The sequence below is a fragment of the Styela clava genome, chromosome 9, assembly GCF_964204865.1.
Source record: "Styela clava chromosome 9, kaStyClav1.hap1.2, whole genome shotgun sequence".
Taxonomy (NCBI): domain Eukaryota; kingdom Metazoa; phylum Chordata; class Ascidiacea; order Stolidobranchia; family Styelidae; genus Styela; species Styela clava.
Genome location: NC_135258.1, coordinates 22,241,092 through 22,264,626, shown reverse-complemented (window position 1 = coordinate 22,264,626; position 23,535 = coordinate 22,241,092). Strand labels below are relative to the sequence as shown.

At 35.8% G+C, this 23,535-nt stretch overlaps 1 protein-coding gene and 1 long non-coding RNA gene across 2 annotated transcripts; one reads left to right on the top strand and one right to left on the bottom strand.

Annotated features, from left to right (window-relative positions):
* Positions 1 to 5,461: 5,461 nt before the first annotated feature.
* On the bottom strand, positions 5,462 to 6,155 carry LOC144427324 (uncharacterized). The gene is made up of 2 exons (XR_013477883.1): positions 5,869 to 6,155; positions 5,462 to 5,629 (listed from the first exon to the last, which is right to left on the bottom strand). It is a non-coding gene; the product is annotated as an uncharacterized LOC144427324 (long non-coding RNA).
* Positions 6,156 to 13,968: 7,813 nt separating this feature from the next.
* LOC120339284 (wolframin-like) lies at positions 13,969 to 23,447 on the top strand. Its single transcript, XM_039407375.2, has 5 exons — positions 13,969 to 14,636; positions 15,921 to 15,990; positions 16,754 to 16,946; positions 20,491 to 20,731; positions 20,869 to 23,447. Exons 1-5 carry the CDS (start codon positions 14,483 to 14,485, stop codon positions 22,410 to 22,412), a joined length of 2,202 nt encoding a protein of 733 aa, XP_039263309.2. The 5' UTR covers positions 13,969 to 14,482; the 3' UTR covers positions 22,413 to 23,447.
* Positions 23,448 to 23,535: the final 88 nt, after the last annotated feature.

Genomic DNA, 23,535 nt, shown 5'->3' with positions numbered 1-23,535 from the left:
AATCACGCGTGGTGCAGGACGTGTCCGAAATTAGGTCTGAGCTCATTGAGTGTTTCAATGGCATTCAGAGCTCTCCGGTTTGGGACGAACGCTCTGTGACGGAGGCGGTAGGTGTAAAGCGTCTGCTAGAAGATGGTGAGTTTTCATTTTTTCTCGCTTTTTTCTCCACAATATTCTATCACGTGGATGTATTATACGGCGCATTGCAGTCAAGGCTAATGGATGGAGCGTCTGTGCAGTCGTGTATTTCAGACTTCTGCGATGCTGTTTCTCGTATCCGGGTAACAATAAAATACGACGACACATGGAGTGCTTTTTTACGCCGCGGGCAAACAACGCAGCGTTTGATTTTGTCTACAAAGGAATGCTGTGACATTCTGGTGAATCAAATAGGCGATCGTCTGCGCACTGAACACCTTGCCGCGTTCTCTTTGATGAACCCCAAAAATTTTTCAAAATTTGCACGTCAATTTCCCACCCATTTGTTGGCTACTGTCTCCAAATTTTACCCCATGATAAACGTGGGTAAATTGGAAAATGAATTGCGATGTATATACACCAATCAAACTTTTTTGAACATCACATCAACTTGCGCGCTCTATGGGTTCCTCATAGATAACACTCTAGTAACTACCTTTGCGGCGTCTGCAAAATTTCTGGACATCATTTTGACGACGCCTATTTCTTCCGCCGACGCAGAGCGAACATTCAGCACGCTGAAGCGTATTAAAACGTATCTCAGAAACACAATGAAGCAAGATAGATTAAATTCCTTGGCTGTTTTATCCATTCACAGAGACGTTATTTCTGGGATGCATGACTTTAATCAGCGCGTTATTGAGCATTTTGCTTCCAAGAAACCGCGGCGTGTTGCATATATGTTCAAGCAGTAGAAGTCTAGCAGCATATATATCTACGAGTGAGCGACGCATGTCCTTTTAAACCTTTTACGTTTTAAACCTTATTTTAGGTTTTGTCTGCTTTCCCGAAGTTTCTGTTAATATGTCATTGTATTTATCTGGGTAAATATTGCCTTTCCTTTTGAAAGAGGTTTCAAAATAAACTATGTCTATATTTATTAATCCCTTGACTTGGACCGGTTTTAAAGACACTTTCTTATCGTTAAAAATTGTCGCTTTTGCGGAATGGTTTTTATACTCATAAAATGATGGGAGAACTTACAGCGCTCATCCTGTCCCCGTAGATGGGGGTGACTTGGTCCCGCAGTAGCTTGCCCCGGTTGTCAAAATGACCACGCGCCGCCACTGGCACCAAGTATTTTTTTCAAAAGTGGAAACAGAAAAAAACACAATGTAATGTCAAAAGTTTGATAGATGATGCTGGAGTAGAAAGAAATTCTATACAAGAAAAAATACTATAGCCTCAAAATTTTACGATAAATTGTATGAAAAAAACCAAACAGACTTACACAAACAACAAAGATTTATAGCACAAATTACAAATGAACATGTAATGGATGAAGCAGATGCGGATTCATTACAGCATGGAATTGAAGTACAAGATATATTTGAAGCAATAAAAAGTATGCAAGATGGAAAAACACCTGGTTTAGACGGTATTAGTGTGGAATTTTATAAGAAATGTTGGAAAATTATAAAATCTGATTTCCAAGAATTAATAACCGAAATGTTTGAAAAAGATACCACACAAGATAACTTAAAACTGGGATACATCACACTTATTCACAAAAAAGAGAAGAGAATCGAATTGAAAACTACAGACCCATCACTTTACTTACCGTAATACAGATTATAAGATATTAACCAAAATTTTGACAACAAGACTTAAAACAGTGTTGCCAAAAATCATCAGCCATGAACAAACAGCAATCCCTGGAAGAAAAATACAAGATGCATTATTAACAATTCGAAACATTTGTGCCCAAGAAATGGAAAAGCATGGGGAATCTGCATTATTATCAATAGATTTTGAAAAAGCGTTTGATTCTATTGATTTGGACTACTTGTTTCTGGTCCTCTCAAAGTTTGGTGTAAAAAAACAATTTGTCGAATTTATAAAATCATGGTATAAAGGTGCTAAGACTCGGGTTTTGTTGAATGGATTTCTAAGTAGTACAATTAAAATAGAAAGAGGTGTACGACAAGGTGATCCTCTCAGTTTATACATTTTCGTTATTGCTCTAGAACCAATGCTCAAATACATCAAAAAGGAACTCAGCGTTCAAGGCATAATGATACCTGGAAACAAAGAAATAAAAATTGCTGGATTTGCTGACGACATTTCTCTAACACTCAGAAACAAGAAGTCTATGAACAAGGTTATTGACATAATTCAGGATCATCAAGAAGCAACAGGACTGAAGATTAATATGGAAAAAACTAAAATATTGAAACTCGGAATTAGGAACAACAAAAGCCGTATGTTAAAATCAATACAAGAATGTGACAGCCTTGAAATATTGGGTGCTACTTCAAAAACAAAGACACTGCGGTAATAAACTGGATAGATTGTTTAGAAAGAGCAAAGCTTTTGGAAAAGACAAAAGTAACTTTGGAAGGAAAATGCTTGTTGGTGAAAGTAAAAATACTTCCCATGTTTTTATATTTATCGAAATATATTCCCTATGTCTTCTAGAATAGGTAAACAAATTACCATGATGATAGAGAGATTTGTTTTTGACGGAAAAAGCAAATTAACAATGTCAACTTTATGTAAACCGAAAACTATGGGGGGATATGACATTATTCACATTCCTATATTCTTAAGCTGCATGTATGTCACACAAATAAATGATTATTTTAGAACGAGAAATGGTGAAAATGCTCCTAATATTAATTTTCAATTTTTTGAATATAACTTAGGCCAACAGTTAAGTATATTTGGAAGTATACCCACAAATAACAATGCTCTTCATAGCTTCACACCACAAACTTATTATAAATTTATTCTTGATTTTATTAGATCGTATAATTTAACAATGCAGGATTTCGAACAAAGAAGTCACAGATATTTATATAACAAGATTGTTTCCTCCATAAATGGAGAACGTTTAGTTTTTCTACAATATGTTAATTTAGAGAATTCTTGTGAAAACATACATAATAATATAGTGCCAAATTATGGCAACTTTATGGAAAATATTATGGGATTTGTTACCAGTTAAAACCAAAGCTGGGATAAAGAGACTTGCCGGAAATGAAATATGTGTATTGTGTCATGATGATGAACCAGAGTTTATTAGCCATTTATTTTACAGATGCTCTTTTGTGCAAGAAATTTATAATTATGTATACAGAGTCATTTTCAAAATGTGTATTATTTAATTTCTCGCCAATTATCGAACTTGTACTTTTATTGATTTAAGTAGACAAGAATACACCTTTGCAACCAGGGAACAAAAGAATGCAATTATTTTATTGCTATGCATTGCCCGGTATAAACTGTGGCTAGAACGAAATGCTGTCATTTTTCAAAGTAAAATACCTAATGTACGCAATGTAAATTGTATTTATTATCCAGAAAAAATATTGAAAACTTGCGTAAAAATAAGCGGTATACAAACGAAATGCAAATATTATGTGATAGCATAATGAATGTATGATTTTTTCCTTTTATTAGTTATCTAAATTTTATAAATGTATTGCTTATTACTGTATATATATATATATTTTTTTTTTTGTTCAAGTTTTAAATCAAGGTGAATCATATAATTTTCTAATTATGTTTTTTTGTTTTGCATGATAAGCCTAAAAAATAAAATGATGTTATATTTATGAAAACAAAATGAAATCATCTACATGAACGAATGAAATGGATTAACGATAAATGAACCGAAACATGGGAACAAAACTGGTTTGAATATTTATACCATTATTTTATTTTACAATACTTTTTTTAATTTAATATTGTAATTGTCTGGTTATATCACTCATGTGGGGTGGTGCAAAAAAAAGATAATTTCAGGAGTCTCTGCCACCACATCATCTTCAAATAGTGGTGTCACTGGATAGTCACCAAGTCTCTAATGCAATTTGTACATGCTAGGCACTTAAGTTTATGTCGTATCATAGAAACACAGATTTATTAGCTCAGTAGGACGGGTGCAAATATACTATTGAAAGATTAGATTCAACAGGTTTATTGAGGTATTATGATTGATTACATACCACATAAAATTACAGGACCAATAATGTTATAGTGATAAACATGGTTTAAAAATTGTTACCTATTCAACAGAAATACTGGTGCTTGTTGTCATATCGTTGGACTAACCAAGACTATCCAACAGATGAAATTGGTGGGAATAAAAGATTTTTCGCTGAGCCAAGCGTGTACAGGCCTTCCCCAGCAGCATTGGTAACAACCTATATGGAGGGAACAAATTAGATTCAACAGTTTTGTCGTCTGTAGTTGGTGCTAATCCCACAAAGTTAGATCATGCCAGAGTTCCAATCATACAGGTTCAACCAAAAACAGTCTGGTATCTGATAGGTTTTACAACATAGTTTATTCATTCAGTGTAGAAATAGAATATAACAGATTATAAAAAATATATGATGAAGGAACAAGCAAGTAAATCCAAGAAAATTACTACAAATTATACAGTTTTCCAGATATTGTGTTGTATAGGATAAAAATACACACCAGATATATGCTTTTAGGCACAACAAACAAAAACCATGAAAGCAATGGAACGTCAAAATATTAGAATTAAATTCATTTCACAATTCCATTCACAGACATAATGTATCACAATGATTTTACTTCCGAGTTATTTTATTGAGCTGCCTAGTTTCATCTCCTGATAATATGGAAGAATTGCGCACACTGAGCACTACCTCATTGTTATATAGTCAGATGGGCAAACACCCACCACTTGGTTCGGTTCTAAAGTTATCAGGTGAATATGAACAAGTTGTAATTCATAGGACAGTGATGAATGCAAAACAACCTAACAAAATAATGATATTTATCACACACCACAGTTACTACCAAGTGCAGGGCCAACTTCTGGTATCAGGAGCAGCTTGGTGTGACTTTGCAGCCCCCACAAAAAATTATATTGCAATCACCAGGGTCACACCGGACATGGCATACATGCGAAGCATCCTTCATAAAGTAACATCATTTTATTACCAATGGATTGTAAAAGATTCTGCATGAAGTCACAAGTCTTCAATATTAATTTTCCTTCTTTTTTCATCATTTTTCCAGTTAGCAAATATGACCCCAATGCTGAATAAAGTATGTGTTTTCTCATTTTGAATTATGTTAAAAGTGTTGCCCGATTCTGAATCTTGTTAAATTCTTCCGTGCCCTTTTATTATTATTATTTCTTTTTCTGGGAGGTAGCCGCGTACTTTTTGAAATCTCTTTTAGGTTATGCTCGACTTCCAGTTTTCTCTGCATTTTGTTTGCATGTTGACTTTTTGTGTTGTTTTATGCCAGAGAACCAAAATAAAATGATGATGATGCTTGCTTACAATTTTCTGCTGTCTGACAAAGCGCTGTCATTTTCTTTAGTGGCACTTGAGGTAGTTTCAACTAAAGAGTCTGGGGGCAGATCTGGTTGGATCCCTGACAATCCTTTCTCACTTTCGTCAGATTCGCACGTCTCTGTATCAAATGAAGTATCTAGTGACGGATCCTGTTAAATTATGATCCAGAGTTAAATTATGGTATAAGTAATCCTTACCTCACAATTTGATGGTGCCTTTTTGTTGGGCGATAAGAATCTGATATAGTGACAGGGTATTCATCAGTTGGTCCATTGCCTCCATGAAAATGCATGATGGAACGCATTGCTTGTATGAAAATTTATTTCATATAAGAATTAACATATTGAATATATCATAGGTATCGAAAACAACATTATAGTTGGCCTACCTTGGTACACACGTATGTATTTCTGGTGATTTTTCCTAGATTGAATTGACTGTGAGGCCTGTTGCATTCCTTCATCCACCTCAGTGCTTTTTAGCGACCAATATGTGGCTTCAGAAATAGCACAAATCTTACTCCATTTGAACTGCAGGTGTACCGTACCGGTACAGGTTGTCAGACCGGCAAATACCATATGCACAGCGTTTACACATAGTTAGTCTACCAAAATAATTCACTAGTACCGTAGATTCTGTTTAATAAAAATGCAACATCGTATTGAAGGTGAATTTTCCGTACGGACACCTACCCTTGATTGCATCAGCATAACTATCTACTATTTTTTGGTTCGAAATAGCAGTTGGTTGACCTGTACGGTACTGTACCTGTAAGGTGCCTGCAACGGGTACAGCCTTTTAGTATAGATATATAGATTTCGTGAACGTGATTTGCAACAAGTAACATACAGTATTACAGAGCCAATAGCTGAATAACGGCACACAACGGTGCAGACATGCGTCCAAGGTTAGGGGTTTTGAAATTTACCATACCGGAAATTACCAATTTGAATATAAGCGATCGCGGCCCTGACTTCCCAACAGACGGTAGGCTACACTATAATAGTTTAGTTATTGTTAAATTAATCTAAGGCCGGTTTTATCAATTTTTTGTCACTGATATATATGTTAGCATTTTTTTTATGTTAATCGTGTCACTGAGAGGTCACGAATAAAACGCGGTGGGTCACTTTGTGACCCGCGGGTCAGTGGTTTGCCATCCCTGGCCTATATAAAGTGTTGAAGAATTTTGGATTTGAAAAAAAATGTATAAGTTTGGTTCGGGAATTGTACACATGTTCTGAAGCTAGAATATTGATAAATGAATATTTGACTTCTAAAATTAAATTTGAAAGAGGAATTCGTCAAGGCGATCCATGAATAACTGAGTATGAATAACACGATATAAAATCGGGCAATGCCTTTTAAATCAATTTAGGATGTGAGACACTGATCAAAAAAGATTTACTGTACTTATGATTGTTCGTATGTTTATGTACTTTTGGTTATATTTTATTATATTATTTCAGTTTTTTGTGCGACAAAGTAAGACGTCAATATGGAATAGCTTAACGCTAGACACTTTAAACGCAAGAATGAATAACGAATACGAAGTACCCAGGCGGGGTAATAACAAGGAGCAATTCCGTGATCAAATATAGTCAGTGAGAAAAACAACTAGCCATGGCGCAAATACACAACAGTGTGCAGTCTCTACGGTCTGGCGGTCTACAGTCTACACTGCTAAGCTGACTAGCGCTATACAGCAGGTTTGGGTATTTTGAATTAGGGTGATATCTTTCTTAATAAGGCTATTGTGTAACGACAGTAATTTAAAAAATAAAATAATCCATTTCACTGTAATGCACTATCCAGGGATGGCCAATACCGAACAGATCACTATTACGAATACGGTACATTCAAAATTATTATTTTATGAATATGAAATATCAAATAGCCTACATTCAGAAATAAAATCAAGTAAAACAGGTTCATCTTGATGTATGGAGGATTTTGCATACAATAAACAATGGAACTGTTATCCACAACCTGGCTATTTACCATTACCAGGCATTTCATATCCGCAGATTGATAGTCGACGCAACCATGAGTTACGTCGAACAGATTTAAATTAATACTGCAAGGCATTTTAAACGGTCTTACTACTTATTGGACACGTAGTGGACATAACGATCGTTTCAATATTATGTTGTTGTTGTTCTTGTTGGACACGTTTAGTGGCGATAACGATCGTTTCAATATTATGTTGTTGTTGTTCTTGTTCTTTGACACGTTTTTAAAAAATCGCTTTTCTCTTCGAATACTGGACCAATTGCTTTGAAATTTTCAGTGGGGAAAGATTAATTTCTTCGCTAGAAGGCTATTACTTTTATTTTTTTTTAATTTTGCGTGAATTCTATGAAATTTGATATTTCGTCTAAAATTTTGCTGTATTATTTTTTATCCATATCCATTTTAGTCAGTGTCATGACTGGCTGTACGTTTTGATTCTGCAAAATTCTTGCTACTGGAAATTCAGAACTTTTTTGAGGGTACCGGTAGCGTCAAAGGTACCAGTAAAGACTGATTCGCTCTGGTCGAACGTGTCCATATATTTGTGCGTAGCTCTCTTGTTCTTATTCTTGTTCTTTGACACGTTTTTAAAAAGTCGCTTTTCTCTTTGATTACTGGACTAATTGCTTTGAAATTTTCAGTGGTTGAAGATGAAATTTTTCTCCAGAAGGCTATTACTTTTATTTATTTCAAATATTTCTGTTAGCTCTGTAAGATTTGTTTTTGTTTGCTATGATGCTATGTTTGATATCGGACGCCATTTTATGTCCAACGGACCATCTTGCAATTTCAATTCACGCTGTCACAAGACAGGACCTTCTAAAGATAGAGAAGTTCTGGTACCGTAACACAGCGCGGTGACACTGAACTAACTCGTAGCTGTCAAAAGTTTGAAAATCCATACAAATATGAGAAATAAAAAGATGAAACTTGGCAGGTGGGTAGAGTTGTGTTTCTTTTAACCATATTTGAAGGTTTTGCGTTTCTACATTTGAAGGAGGGGGAATAGGGGGTGTGCATTTCCAATACGTCGATAATATCTTTGTCAACCAATTTGCGACCACCGTGTTTTCGTCTGTTTGATTGCTGTGATGTGGTGCTTTGTTTATAATTTAACGAGTTTTGTTCGAAATAACCGTGTTCTTGAAATATATGACGGTCAGAAATGCAATTAGAAGCCCAATGTTTTCACGCTGTCACAAGACAGGAACTTCTAAAGATAGAGTAGTTCTGGTACCGTAACACAGCGCGGTGACACTGAACTAACTCGTAGCTGTCAAAAGCTTGAAAATCCATACAAATATAAGAGATAAAAAGATGAAACTTGGCAGGTGGGTAGAGTTGTGCTAACCATCTTTGATAGTTACTTCTCTCCCCCGGAATAAATATGTAAATCCTATCCTAATACGTCGATAATATCTTTGTCAACCAATTTGCGACCACCGTGTTTTGTCTGTTTGATTGCTGTATGGCTCTGTAAGCGATAGTCTCGACGCAGCAGAAACGATGATCAAGGCTTGAAATCCGTGGTCGCACACTGGTCGTTCGGTCGCAAATACGTCTTTCGAGTGCCGTACTTTGGGGATTTGTATAGCTTTAACCCTTTGTCGTAGAAGTTGATACGAGGTTTAGCGTGTAGAATAAATGCCGCCAATGCACCCACGGTGAAAAAATTAACGGATTAGATATATTGGTTTTTGTTTTATAGCGGTTTGAATGAAATTGTCCGCAGACTGGCTACACCACCCTAGGCCTGGTGAGTTGTCCGTGTAATCGAATTGTCCATCAGCCCTAAACGGCTATGACAGTCACTGTACCAAGAATTGTACCCCGATTCGGGTGGTGTTAAGTTGACGCATGTTATTTAGTAACGTTTTTATGTGAAATGTTTGACTGTGGTTCGGTACCTGATCCGATAATACGGTACATAATTGACTCATATCACGAGATATTTCAACTGATGTTTCAATTGTCACAGGACCTAAAATATCTATGACAGTCCCTGTACCGTCACGGTACCTCGATACAGGTACTGGTAAGTCACCGCCGGTATATTAGTCGTTGGTCACCGCATATGATTTTTGGGGAATTGTTCTGCGTGTCCATATATTTGAGCATTGCTCTCTTTGTTGAATAGAGCATAGTTTCTCAAAGCGCTCCGTGCGGAGCCCCTGGGCTCCGTGAAAGAAACCTAGGGACTCCACAAACTAATCGATTACTGATCTGCAAATTTTGTAACTGTCCAAAGAAGCAATAACAACATTAATGAAATTTGACAACTGTGGCGTCAAAATATGGCAACATTGCGGCAATTCAATTATATATATGACATTATCTATAAGCAGCAGCCAGGATTTTTAAATAGAGAGCGGGTTTAAAATTTGGAATCAAAAATTACCGCGCAACATTCTTTGCAATTAGGCCACTCGTTGAAAAAAGACATTTTAAGCGGTTAACGAACTTCCTGTTGCATAAATATATTCAATCCGTGGCCGATGCGAACATTTATAATGTCTTGTCAGATTTATTTGAATGTGTTCATTGTTACTCGCCTTTGAGTTGAGATTACTGTTACGATAAATGAAATGAAATATTATTATTCTAAAATGACATCAAACACGTGCTAAACTGACATCTTTATAGATTGAAATCATATTTTCGCGATATTTTGATTCGTTGAATTTGTGTTGTTTTTTTCAGCCCTCAGAATTATTTTTAAGCAAAATATCGCCATTCCGAAAATCCCAAGGTCGGCGTAAAGATCTCAATGAGTACAATTTATAATTGAGCAGTTCATGACCGATGCATTGTTCATTGGTTCAATTGTGTTGGATGTAACTGTGGTTTAGTCGACTTACGACTATATAAAATCATTACTTATCAAAACTGCCTCGAGTTTGCTAGAACGTAACTTATGTCCGTTCCGTTTTAGGTTTTAGTTTTAATATTTTATAATGCCGCTTTTCAATCAAGAAATTTGGGTTGCGGATCCACCTCTTTATTAATTAATTATTTTTATCATCTCGTCGTTGATAATTATAATATACTAACTTGTTTTTCACACTGAACTCACAATTTCGCACGAGAACAAAAAATTAATTAATTATCGTCGTGTTCGTGGAACAAAATATTCGTGGAAAGCCTTATAATATCAGGGCCGGATTATATTTTCAAGTCAGATTATATATAGAAATGATATTATTTATACCATTACTAAATTAATACTAAAGTTTTCATGATTTTTGTGCAAAACAGTCGCAGGCTCGCTCCTATTTATTTCCTTTTATCTCTGCTCTCTCTTGGCTTGCTGCTTCTCTCGCCTGACTATTTTTGTGCAAAACAGTTTTGCAGGCTCCTATTTATTTCCTTTACATCTCTGCTCTCTTCCTTGGCTGCTGCTCTCGCCTGACCCTTTTCCCCCCTCACCTGGTCTCGTCTTGCTATATCTTTCGCCTCGATGGCTTCACTCTCTCTTGTCTTCATTTGTACTCCACCCGACCGCTTGGCCACCCCGCTGTTCCCATGCTGGCTCCTATTTATTTCCTTTCAATCTCTGCTCTCCTGCCTCTCAACTGCTCTCGTCTTGATATCTTTTGCCTCGATGCTTCACTCTCTCTTGTCTACATTTTCAACTCCAGCCTGATCGCTTGGCCATCCAACTGATCGATTTTTGCTCACGCCCATGCTGGCTCCTACTTATTTCCTTTTCATCTCTGCTCTCCTTGGCTGCTGCTCTCGCCTGACCCTTCCCCATCAACTGCTCTCGTCTTGATATCTTTCGCCTCGATGACTTCACTCTCTCTTGTCTCCAATTTTACTCCACCCTTATCGCTTGGCCATACCGCTGATCGATTTTCGCTGAGGTTGGCTGCTGCTCTCGCCTGTCACTTTCCTTCCACACTTGACAGCCTATGACGAGGCTAATCGCCTACAAAACTGATGTCGCGCAACCTGAACCCTCCCCCGGTACACATACTATGTTAAGGTTGTGCGCCATCTCGGTGCACATATTTCGGGTGCTCTCAAATTACATTGATTCGAAGCATGTGTATTCATACCTCGATTGAAAGCGTTCATCTGGGACTATCGTGTGCGCTGCTTCAACTGTTGAATGCGTAAATATCCCGTTTTAAAACTGTTGTTCATTTTAGTTTAGTTTTTAAGAAAAATGCGAAGATAATTCAAATTAGTGAATGTGCAAACCAAATTTCTGAATGTCAGTTGAGGAATACTAATTTAATCTTTCTGTCTCTTGTGCGAATTAGCCGTCGTATCTCTGTTTTACTTTTCTGAATTTACAAAACATCTCAGATCAAAATTGGCGATGCGTTATGCCCTTTTATAGATTGAAACGATATCATACACACTAAAAAATGAAAAACACCGTAAATTTTGTCTAAAGAGCCCAACGACATGTGAAACATGCTACCCCAAGCACTAAAGATGAAATGTAGTAAATTGCGCGTGCTATGCACCTTTCTATTCATTCTGATACTACGTCGAAGTCACGCGTCATATTTCCCGTGATTCAGATGAAATTTCAGCTAATCAATGTGAAGGCTATGGTCAATTAATCTTAAGTGCATTCATTGCGGTTTGTATATTAAAATTTAGACTTCCTGAAGTATGCGCACCAAGATGTCGCATAACTTGAACCCTAACCTGGTAGATCATAGGTTCTCAAAGTGCTCCGTACGGAGCCCCAGGGCTCCGCAAGAGAAACCCAGGGGCTCCGCGAGCTATTCGATTACTTTTTAAAATACTGACTAATTTCGTAACTGTTCAAAGAAGCAATAACAGCTTTGATAATATATGACAACAGTATAGCCTCGAAATATGGCAAAGAGGCGGAATTAAAAAATGACATTGTTTATAAGCAGGAGCGCAGCGAGGATTCTTAAGAGGGAGGTGGTTCAAAATTGGAATCGGAAATTTCCGCGCAACATTTTTTGCGATTAAAAAAACGGATAACGAGATTTCTGTTGCGTAAAATATTCAATCCATGTCCATGTCCACATATTCAATCGTTACTCACGTTTGATTCGAGATTACTATTAGGATTACTAAAATGAAAGCATACTATTCCAAAATAACATAAAATACGTGATAAACTGCCAACTATAAATAAATTGGAGTCGTATTTTTGCGGTCTTGGAATTTGTCAAACTTGATTCGTTCTTTCGCACTTAAGATTATTTTTAAGCAAGATATCGCCGTTTAAAAAATCGCAATGTCTGGGCAAAATACGAACAATTGAAATTTATTTTATTGCATTCGGCTCCGTTGGTAGTTTCAGAATGAAAAAAGGTACATCGCGGATCGCGCGCACAATTGATTGCGTGCGGCTCCGTCGGTAGTTTCAAAATGGGAAAAAAAGGTACATCGCGCGTACAATTGACTGTGTTTCGATTTCACAGTTACTACTACGATGAAAACCTAACATAACACCAAATTTTGTGATTTACAATGTCTATAAAAGCGTTTTCAATCTGAGGCGAGTCTGCTGAAACCAAACGTGTGATCTTCCATTTTAAGTTTTAGTTTTAATATTTTAGAATGCCGCTTTTCAATCAAGAAATGTGAGTTGCGGATTTACCTCTTTATTAATTAATATTTTTAGCATATCATCGTCGATGACTATAATATGGTAACATATTTTTCACATTCAACTGATGATTCCCCACGAGAACAAAAAAGCAATTAACGTCGTCATTGTGTAACAATACATGTATATGCCGATCGACCCCTAATTTATTAGTATGTTTGTCAAGTGTCAAATTTACAGCTTTAGTATATATATATAATTTATGCTTAAAATTTAGTTTTATTTATGACTTGCATCAACCCTATTAAAAAAGGTTCAGCATTTAAATTGGGTAAAGTACTTTTAACTTGCTCAGGAATATTAATCTGAAAGTAACAATTTTAACATTTATTTTGGGGCTCCGTGAATAATAGTCAACCTTTTCAAGGGCTCCGCAACACCAAAAGTTTGAGAACCCCTGTGGTAGATAACCCGAGGTCAGGTTGTGCGCCATCTTGATGCGCATACTTCAGGGGGTTCAAAATTTCTGTGGTGCCCCATTTTCCTTCGCTCCCTAAGCACGTGCTAATTTTGCCTAAGGACAACAGCACATCTCAATATATATGTATATGAAATTTATCTGTGAAATTTAGCATCATTTATGGCTTTTATTTATCGTATATATTATAAAAGGTTTAGATTTTGAATTGGTAATCGGTAGAGTAATTTCAACTTACCCATGAACATTAATTGTCAAGTAACAATGTGTTGTTTTGTTTGTTTTATTTTTAAAATTTATTGTGGTCTCCGTGAATAATAATTAACTTCTTCAACGGCTCCGTAACACCAAAAGTTCGAGAAACCCTGGAATAGAGGACTCGCACGGGTCACGTGACTTTGTTTACTGGACGGCAAAAAACAAAAAACGTCCAGCTCGGTCCTGTCAGTTGCAAGTCGGATTATACGTTTCCGTTTTGCTTGGCTGTTGAAAATGGTCATTTCGTATTGTGCCGTTGGCTGTGCGTATAGTATACTATAGACAACGAAATGGATCTTCAGTTATATTCCACTGTTTTCAACAGATCCGTAACGTCGCGCAATGGGGGTATCACCTATTGACAGGACTGCTTGGTGTCCAAGTCCAGAAGTCATCTTGCTTGTGATGTTGAAGATTACTGATATAAACTCGTGATCATTCCCTACCACTGTATACTGTTTCCCATCAAATTGTTCAAAATTTCACAGATGCTAATAAGTAATGAAAGAAAAATGTTTCCATCTCTTCTGCGCTGTTTCGCGCTCTTTCCCTCTCTACTACGCTGTTTCGCGCTCTTCTTGCCCTATTCAGTAAGTAGTAAGACCCCATTTTAAATGCAAGTATGGGTTATGGGTTTGAATATTTTGCGCAACAAAAAATCATCATAGTAAAAAGTCGAAACTCTTAACTATCACTAAAAAGGTAAGAATGTCCAGAAAATCTTCTATTGAAGATATGAAATCTAACCCGGACAAGGGACTGGAAAATTCATCAAAGGCAATTTTTCAAGCATTAAACCCTCATGGTAAACAAAAGCTGGAATTGAATGAAGCACTGGAACATTTGAAGATCAGGGAAAAGGGTGAGGATAGGCTTATAACTATACAGCTATAGTCTATGACAACGTTGAATATATCATAATTTTTTATAGTAACGGTACCGGGTACGGTACCTTACTGCTGTACTGTTATACCGGTATTGCCTAACTTGTAATCCAGTAATCGCAGAGAATATCACATTACTGGAATATTCAGCTATAGTATTTCCGTAGTTTGTTTAACAGTTTAATAACAGAATGGGTGCGTTTAATGTAGATTTGTAGTCTACCTATTGACCTAACAGCTTAAAGTAGTCTAGTGGGCGTAGCTACTATACCGTGCTAGAACTGTAGAAGGTCGTTAGGTATGAAACTATGTGAGACCCCATAGGCTTGATGAAAGAATAGGCGTCTTTTGTAACCCACCATACATACTTACTGTACTTAAGCAAACTACAAATCGCGGCGATGTGGCTCAACCGGCTAAGCGTCAGGAATACGCTCGCCACCGCACCTCTAATTACTCTGCGTGGGTTCGCAGGTTCGAACCCATGCAGGGATGGTTATGTGCGAGAGGATTGCTGGACTCCTCGCCGTCGTTGGGTGGTTCACGTAACCGCTGGTCGGTTACGGCTTCCTCCGCCACCAAGTCCATGCCTCCGAAAACAGACAATATAACTAATCCCGTACCGGTACCTGACTTGGAATGGTAACCGGACGAGAGGCCGTGGTTCGCCATATGGATAAGCCGTCTTATCGGCTTTCCTCTCCCCCCCGGATAAATATGTAAATCCCAAATCGCCAACTGCATGTCTGGAAGTTACCTAAAAAGAAGTTGTCAAGCTATAATAAAAAGATATTGATTTAAAACATGGCTCGCAGTCCTGGGTACAGGAGTAACCATATCTCTTAACCATCTTCAATCTTTCTTTCTATCTTTTTGTGTTTAAACACTTTCTAGTGTTTTGAGTTTTTTTTATTGGTTGGATATTTGATCATCAATGATTTTGAGGCCACAATTCCGCAATTAGTAAACTAGATTTTTGTTTTAGTAATTCCATTATTATAGTCCAAGTGTATTCAATTTAATTATAATATGGTATATTGTCAGTTTATTCTGGTTAGTCATTTCCCAATGATTTCCTATTTGGAGTTTTTCTCACCAATGTGATGCTTTTATGGCAAATCTAAATTGCCAAATAAAGTTTATAGACTATACAGCTAAACCGCACAGTGAGTAATAATAAAAACATAGAAATAACATATTGAACACTGACAATATGAAATATGATAATAAATATGTTAATTAGGTAACCAACATATTTTTAGATGCTATCAATCCAGCAGGAAGCAGGCCTATACAGAAAGATGTGGAAAAAGTTATCAGTAAATTGTTTCGGTTAGTAGAAAATTAATTGTTTTCTTTGTATCTCGAAACGGTTACCATCATCCACGGATAAATAATAGTCAATGATCCATTAATGTTTGCAATAGGACATGCAAAATATTCACCGGTCGACGTCTGACAAAGGAAGGCCAATTACAACTATGAAATTTATTCAACACAACAGCATTTTCCTATGAATGACACAATTTTTAGTTCTTCATAGCCTACCTCACAATATCTCGAATTGCACTTTTTACATACTAATTTAATTTCACCCTCCCCCCCCCCATCCTGTTGAAAAAATCTTGGCTGTCTGCTTGGACCTTTCTCTGTATTGGTTTTAGGATTCAACTGTAGCTCGGTATAGTGAAATGATGATGCATGTCACAATATTAGTTCTGCTTCATGGTATATTATTAAAATAGTATTCAATATACTTGAGTTTTTATGAAATGTAAAGATTATTGATCTATCCATCCAAAGTATTTATTTATAATTAGAATTCAAGTTATCACATGTAACTGTTTTCACGCTCATGCCAAAAAACTTTGTTTCTTTGATCAATACTTATACAAACAATACAAATAAAAGTTTTACTCTTTATCTAAGGTTTGTGCTAACATTTGTTGCCTAGTCCAAAACTGCAGCACAGAAGTGTTGAAAACTAGTAAGCGATTACTATCTAATACAAAACCTTAATAGCATCCATGATAATATTGCATATACGTGATTGTTCAAAGTTGTTTTATTTAGATTAATTCTATATAAACTTTAGAAAGAAAAATGGAAAAGCAATCAAAGAAAGTGACATGGAAAAACTTAACCAAAGGTTTATGGAAGGTCATGTTCCGAGGCTGAAAAAGGATTCTCGTAGTGTGGTTGAAAAAGATGATGATGATGATGACAGTGATGAAGAAGAGGATTCTCATGAAAAAAAAATGATTCACCGTGAAGGATATTTGAATATGGTATTTTTTATATGCCACTTGTTCATGTTGTTCACTAGAGCGAGGCTCCATAAAACCAGCTACTGATATGCAAGCAAATATTAGTTTTTGGAAAGCTTCAACTATTGTTTTCATCAACATGATTCAAACCCAAACCACGAGAGAAACAAAACGCTCTTCGTGCCTATCATTGTTAATTATTAAGACTGTCCTACTTTTCAGCAATGCTGGTTTAAAATCCATTTCAATTTCAATAATGGTTCTGAAAACAGCAAGTATAAAAAATTTGGTAGATAATATAGTTCTGCCTAAAGTTATTCAGAGCTACAGATCAATATCATGAAGAACCATCATTTAGGGCAAGTCGATATTCTGAGATTGGCTTATATATTTCCAAACCTGAATATTTGCCGGTGATTTTTATTAGGACCATTTGCAAATTGGGACCAGGGTTGTCCAAAACGAATCGAATATTCGAATATATTCGAATATCAAGGTATTCGAATACCTTTTTGGCTGATTTTCGAATAATTCCGAATAGTAGCCACTTTTCGCCGTAAACGTGGTGTTTCGTTTTTTTTTTTTTTTTTTACGGGAATCTTTAAACGACTTTTTAAATCGGCACTTTGATTGTTTATATTCTGTGCGACCGTACGTCGCATAGTGTTGCGACACATTTGCACGTTTGCGTGGGTGGACATTGCCGACATTCGTGTACGAGGCTTTCAATTTACAAATTCATTTCCATTACGTCGAAAAATTGAGAAAGTATGTTTCTTTTATTTCTATGTGGCCTGCTTATTATTCGCATGAGTCTTCTCAAGCAAGATTTGTGTAACCTTATATTTGGGTCTTAGGGTCTGCCAATCATGATATTTAATCGCAGGCTGGTCATCGTTACTTAAAAGAGGAACACGGCCACCAAGATAAAGTGATTTGTGACCCTTTCGTTTTGCCGATTCAGCAAAACACGACAGGGACAGGAAAACACAGCTGTGAAATAACCCGTGGACGTACAGTTTAGTACTTATCACATTCCAAAATTATTTCAAAATTCGGGTTAATAGGTTGTCCAAAATGATTGCCGCTTTACAACTTAAATTTACCGCTCAATTGTTAAAAATAGTTAATTCTGTGAGTATGATTCTACCAAACTAACATGATCTGGTTCTAAACATATAAAATTATTAGCGAATTTTTCTACCCGTCTTATTGGAGGCCTATATGGAAAAACCCCTTTTTTGAGTGCTAAAAATAGACATCGTCCTACTTGCCATGTGGACTTATTAGCCGGGAAATACGGTATTTATAGCCGTAATTGTTACGATATCCAATAAATTGTCACAAGTTGGAAAAACAAGTCGATTTATTAGAAAATAATTTCTGGCAAATAATTCTGATAACGATAGTTAAAAGTATCGATCCTTTCCAGGATGATTTTTTATAGCGCAAAATAATCCAATCCATGACTGGTACCAGCATTTAAAAAGTCATGCCGTATTAATTTAATTCTGTTCAACGTAACTCATGGTTGTATCGACAATCTGTGGACATAAAATGTGTAGTAAACTGACCGATATTATTAAATATTGATTCATATTTTTATATTGATAAAATAATGAAAGTATTAATGCCAAATACAACGGGTATTTGTGGACATGAAATACGTGGTAAACTGCCCAATTATAATTCATTTCGGATTCGTGTTTACAAAATAATAAAACTAATAATTCTAAAATACAACGGCGATCTGTGGCCTTCAAATGTGTGGTAAACTGCCCGATTTACCAACATTTGAGTTATGATAATAGAATTAAATTAACACGGTAAGGCATTTTAAATAGTAGTATCGGTCATGGATTCGAATATTTTGCGCAGCACAAAATCATCCTAATAAAAAGTCCATACTTTTAAATACAAACCAATGGCAACCATTATACAAATTAGTTCCCAAGAGCGGGATAAAATATAAATTCTTTTTCCGACTTGTGACAATTTTTCGTGAGTACGAAAATAAGAATCAAAACTAATTATATTCGGCACAATATCACGGCAATCTGTGGACATAAATTGTGTGGCAAACTCGCGATTAATATTAATTTTTGATTCCTATTTTCGTATTTACAAAATACAAGGCGATCTGTGGACTTACAATGTGTGGTAAACTACCCGATTATAAATAGTTTTTGATTCCTATTTTCATATTTATGACATAATAAAAGTATTATTACTCAAACATACAACGGCGATCTGCGGACTTAAAATGTGTGGTAAAGTTCCCAAATATAATTAATTTTTTATTCGTATTTTTGTACTCACGAAAAAATTGTCACAAGTCGGAAAAATACCTCATACTTTATCCCGCTTTTTGGCAAATAATTTGGATAATGGTTGGTTTTACTAGGGTGATTTTGTGTTGCGCAAATATTCAAATCCATCATCGATACCACTATTGTCGTATTAATTTAATTCTGTTAACATGACTCATGGTATATAAAATATATACTGCAATAATCTGCAAATATGAAATGCCTGGTAATATAGCTAGGTTGTAACTTGTAGATAGCAGTTATTTCATTGCTTATTGTATGGAAATTCCTACATACATTTAGATAAGCTTCAATTAGTGGATTTTATTTTCGAAGTATTCGAAATTTCATATTCGAAAAAAATAATTTCGAATGTATTCGAAATAGTGAACTATTCGGTATTGGCCATCCCTGATTGGGACATCTTCATTTGTATATGTTTGATTTATGGGGATTCCTACCTAAATGAGACTTGCACCTACCTATCTTCATTTACATTTATAGTCACTTAGACTGAGCCGAACCTGGCCCATAGAATTTTCATGCACTAAAGCAATACTCAACCATTTCTCATGTGCACACTAATTCCACAGCGATACTCATCTTGGACACGAACTGGCCTTATCGATTCCTTTTGCTAAATCGTTGTTGTTGACTTTTTTGATGGGACAAAATCGCTATTCTTCGTAAGTAATGGAAGGTTGGACAAAAGTAGAAAAATAGTCTACAGCTATAAGATTTATTTTTATTTCAAATTTTCTATGAGATCCAATATTTCACCTCAAATTTGCAGTTTTATTTTCATTTATGAGAACACTGTTTTTTTTCCAGTCAAGCATGATATCTTCGGTCACAAGTCACGACCAGGGCTGGGGAGCTGGTTCAAAATCACAGTGGGGCCAGCTCAAACTGTTTCAAAATTAAAATTTTAAATATATAAATCCAACTTAAAACTATAAAAATTATGAGCTGAAAAGGATAGATTTTATTATTTGCATAAAGAATTGAAAATAATAAATCTTTAAAAATAATAAGATGGTGAGGAGCCACTAAAGTTCCTGGTAGCTCCAGCTCCTAACATTGTAATCTTGGTTCCAGCTCCACCAAAATGTCACTGCTCCATGGCTCCGGCTCCCCAGCAGGCCTGGTCACGACTGTTCCTTTTTTCTTTTTGCAAAGTTTGTACTCTGCTCTACTGCTCTACTACATTTGTATCCATGCATTTTCCCTACAACCAATATGTCTTTTTGTTGCAGTTTATTCGACATTCTATAAACAGTGTTCAAAGGATTGAAAAATATGCCAAAAAAGCTGCGTCTAAAGCTGGAAGGTCATGGATGTTGACTCTGCTACCAACTGGTCAAATCCATACTCTCGTCTCGTTCCTTTTATTCAGTTATGTGATGAGATCATCATTTCTGTCGTGGTTCGTTCCACTCACCATTTTATTCATCTCTTTCTCTGTTATGGTGATCTCATCTGTTCGACTCGTACGAGGTGAATGCTTTTTTTTATCATTAATTAGGTCAGTGGTGCCATGATATATTATATGGTAATCTGCGATGTAAGATATTCTACTTTTATCCATAAATCAGCATTCAATATGTCATGTATATAAATTTGTTATTTTACAGGTGTCAAACGGTTTACTGAATTTAAGGCATGGGCAGAATTTCTTGATTCAGTTTCTACTACTCAGTCAGAAGCGATTGATACCGGCCTAGCTGAGGAAAATTATGTTGTGAAACACATGTCACCCTATCTTCACTTTTTGGTTGCCTCTGCATTCTGCGTGATGGCATACGGTACCAGCGACAAGACCTGGGTTTTGAATGCTGAACTGGGTATTCTGTCAACCTTATTTTATGGTTTGATTGTGTACATTTATGCATTCCTTCGAAACAAGACTTCTCTCATAATTGTATCGTGTCAAGTTGTTGGTACCTTTTTTGAAGGTTTTGAGCCTGAGAATGGTAAAGCAGTGTGGGGTTATTTGGTGTCTTTGGATATTCCATTCACTGGAGTTGCGATCAACATCAGCATTTCATCTATTCTACATGTTCTTGTTGTGTTCAAGATGATTCAAATGTGTTTTGATGGTTCACGTATGGATAAAAGTATTAAGGTCCATATGGCTAAAGTTGTTTTTCCCCATATTGTTGCTATTGTGTGGTTGAATATTTCCCACATGTTCTTGTGTTACTCTAGTCTGACGAGCGTCTTCAGGGCAACAGCTGAGTGTTTTGGCCTACTTTTTGCAATGCCTGCATTCACACTGTTCCTTGGTTTTGGAGCTTTGAAGATACTACTATCAATGGATGTCTTGAAAATTTTAATTACAATTGTTCTGATAGTCATTCCAACATTGTACTTCAAAGTTTGGGAAAAGAGGGAAGAGTACCTAAGAAAAGCAGGAAAGCTGCTTGAAAACAAAACTGTGAAATTTGTTATAATGAGCTTAGGTTTTGCTTTTTTGGCATACGTCGTGCTTTCATATAGACCTTCAGGATTGAAAGTACCCAAATCCCATCTTTCCTGGAGTGATTATAAAAAAGTTTGCTTGGATAGCGATGAAGCTTCAGATGTAGTTGCATGCCATGAGTTCAAAGGTTATGGAGTTACATGGGAAGGAACTGTTGACAAAGTCAGTGTAGTTGACATTGACAACAAAGTCGATAATTTTCTCAATTTGTTGCCAAAGTCAGCTGCCTATTGGATGAGTTGCATTTATGGTGATGATTATCCAAACTCTGAAAAATGTGCAAATACAAAAGATTTGTCTCCTTTGGAACAATCTTTCTGTACCATCTCGCCAATCACAAAAAGACCTTGTCATCTCCAGAGGTACAACATATACAAATTCAGAATTACGATGTCAATGCCTTATGAATATAACTTGAACCTTGATGTCGGACATGATTTTAACGAATTGGTCTGGAATTTGAGAAAGGGGAAGAAGCTCCGCTTCACTGGGATCTTAGAAGCCCGAACCACTTTATCGACAAAAGTCTTATATACAATTTCTGATACTGATGAAATCAAATTCGTTGAGAAACGTCATGCAAAGATTGAAAAAACTATCAACATGATGTTGGATGAAGCATTAAATTCTCTGTACCATTTCCTTTTATATCCTGTTATTAGTTATGAAGATGTTACAATTGATGAAGAGATGTGAAATTGTCATAGTATGAAAAGAAGTTTCAAGGGATCTAGTTGATCAAGCTGAACTTCAACCTCTTTAAGGTCATCTATCTGTATATATATATATATCTTTCTGTGAATTATTGTATTTCGAGAAAATCATCTCCTATATTCATTTTCCCAGTTTGTCATTTCTTTTTATCAATCTTGCACTGCTTTTGATATAAATCAAGTTGTTTCATAGTTAGGATACAGTTCTTCAATTACATTTGATATATACATCAGGAAATATATATCTACCTTAATCTGTTATTTTTGTATAAGAATTTTGTATTACAATATTTTCTCCACTTGCCAACATTAGCATATTTGCACAATTGCCATTTCGTCTCTTCATATATTCAAATCTATTGCTTATCACATTTAGTGACTCTCATCATGATAGAACAATGTGGCAAAAAGAATACCTAAATGTGTCCTATTGTACATATATGCAATGTCATTTTGCTCCTTTTATGCAAGGCATCATAAGGCACTTTTTTCTTGATACATTCAATGGTTTAAATTTGAATGAGATTTTTTATAGATCAATGGGATATTTCAGACAAATAACCATCGTTGAAAAAGGGTTATACTCATTTCAGTTATGTGAAATGTTTTGTCCACTGAAGGAAATTTCTTCCAGGATGTAATATTCAAGTTATACCAACTGTCTATTTTCAAGTGTAACATAATTATATGCATATATATATATATATATATATTTGGCTATTTTATTATTGATGCAATTAATCTAACCCATTTAAGTATAGGTGTATATTGACTCTATAATCGACATAATATACAATGATATAATTAAGAAATAAACAAATAAAAATCAGATACCGATCAGGAATTATAAATTTACTTTGTTGGCAAACTGTCATTGGATTTTGTGTGATGTCAGCTTTTGCATATTCGTCAGTAACCTTTTCATTAAGGCACTTGCATGTATAGTAGTAGTACAGTATATCGTTCAATGTAATCAATAGTATATCGTTCAATGTAATCAATAGATATAATAAATATACATGAGCGTATAATCATTGTCTGCAATCTAAAAGGGAACTTTGAAAATGACGTTGCCTGCCTGCCATATTTTTTAAAATCATACTGAA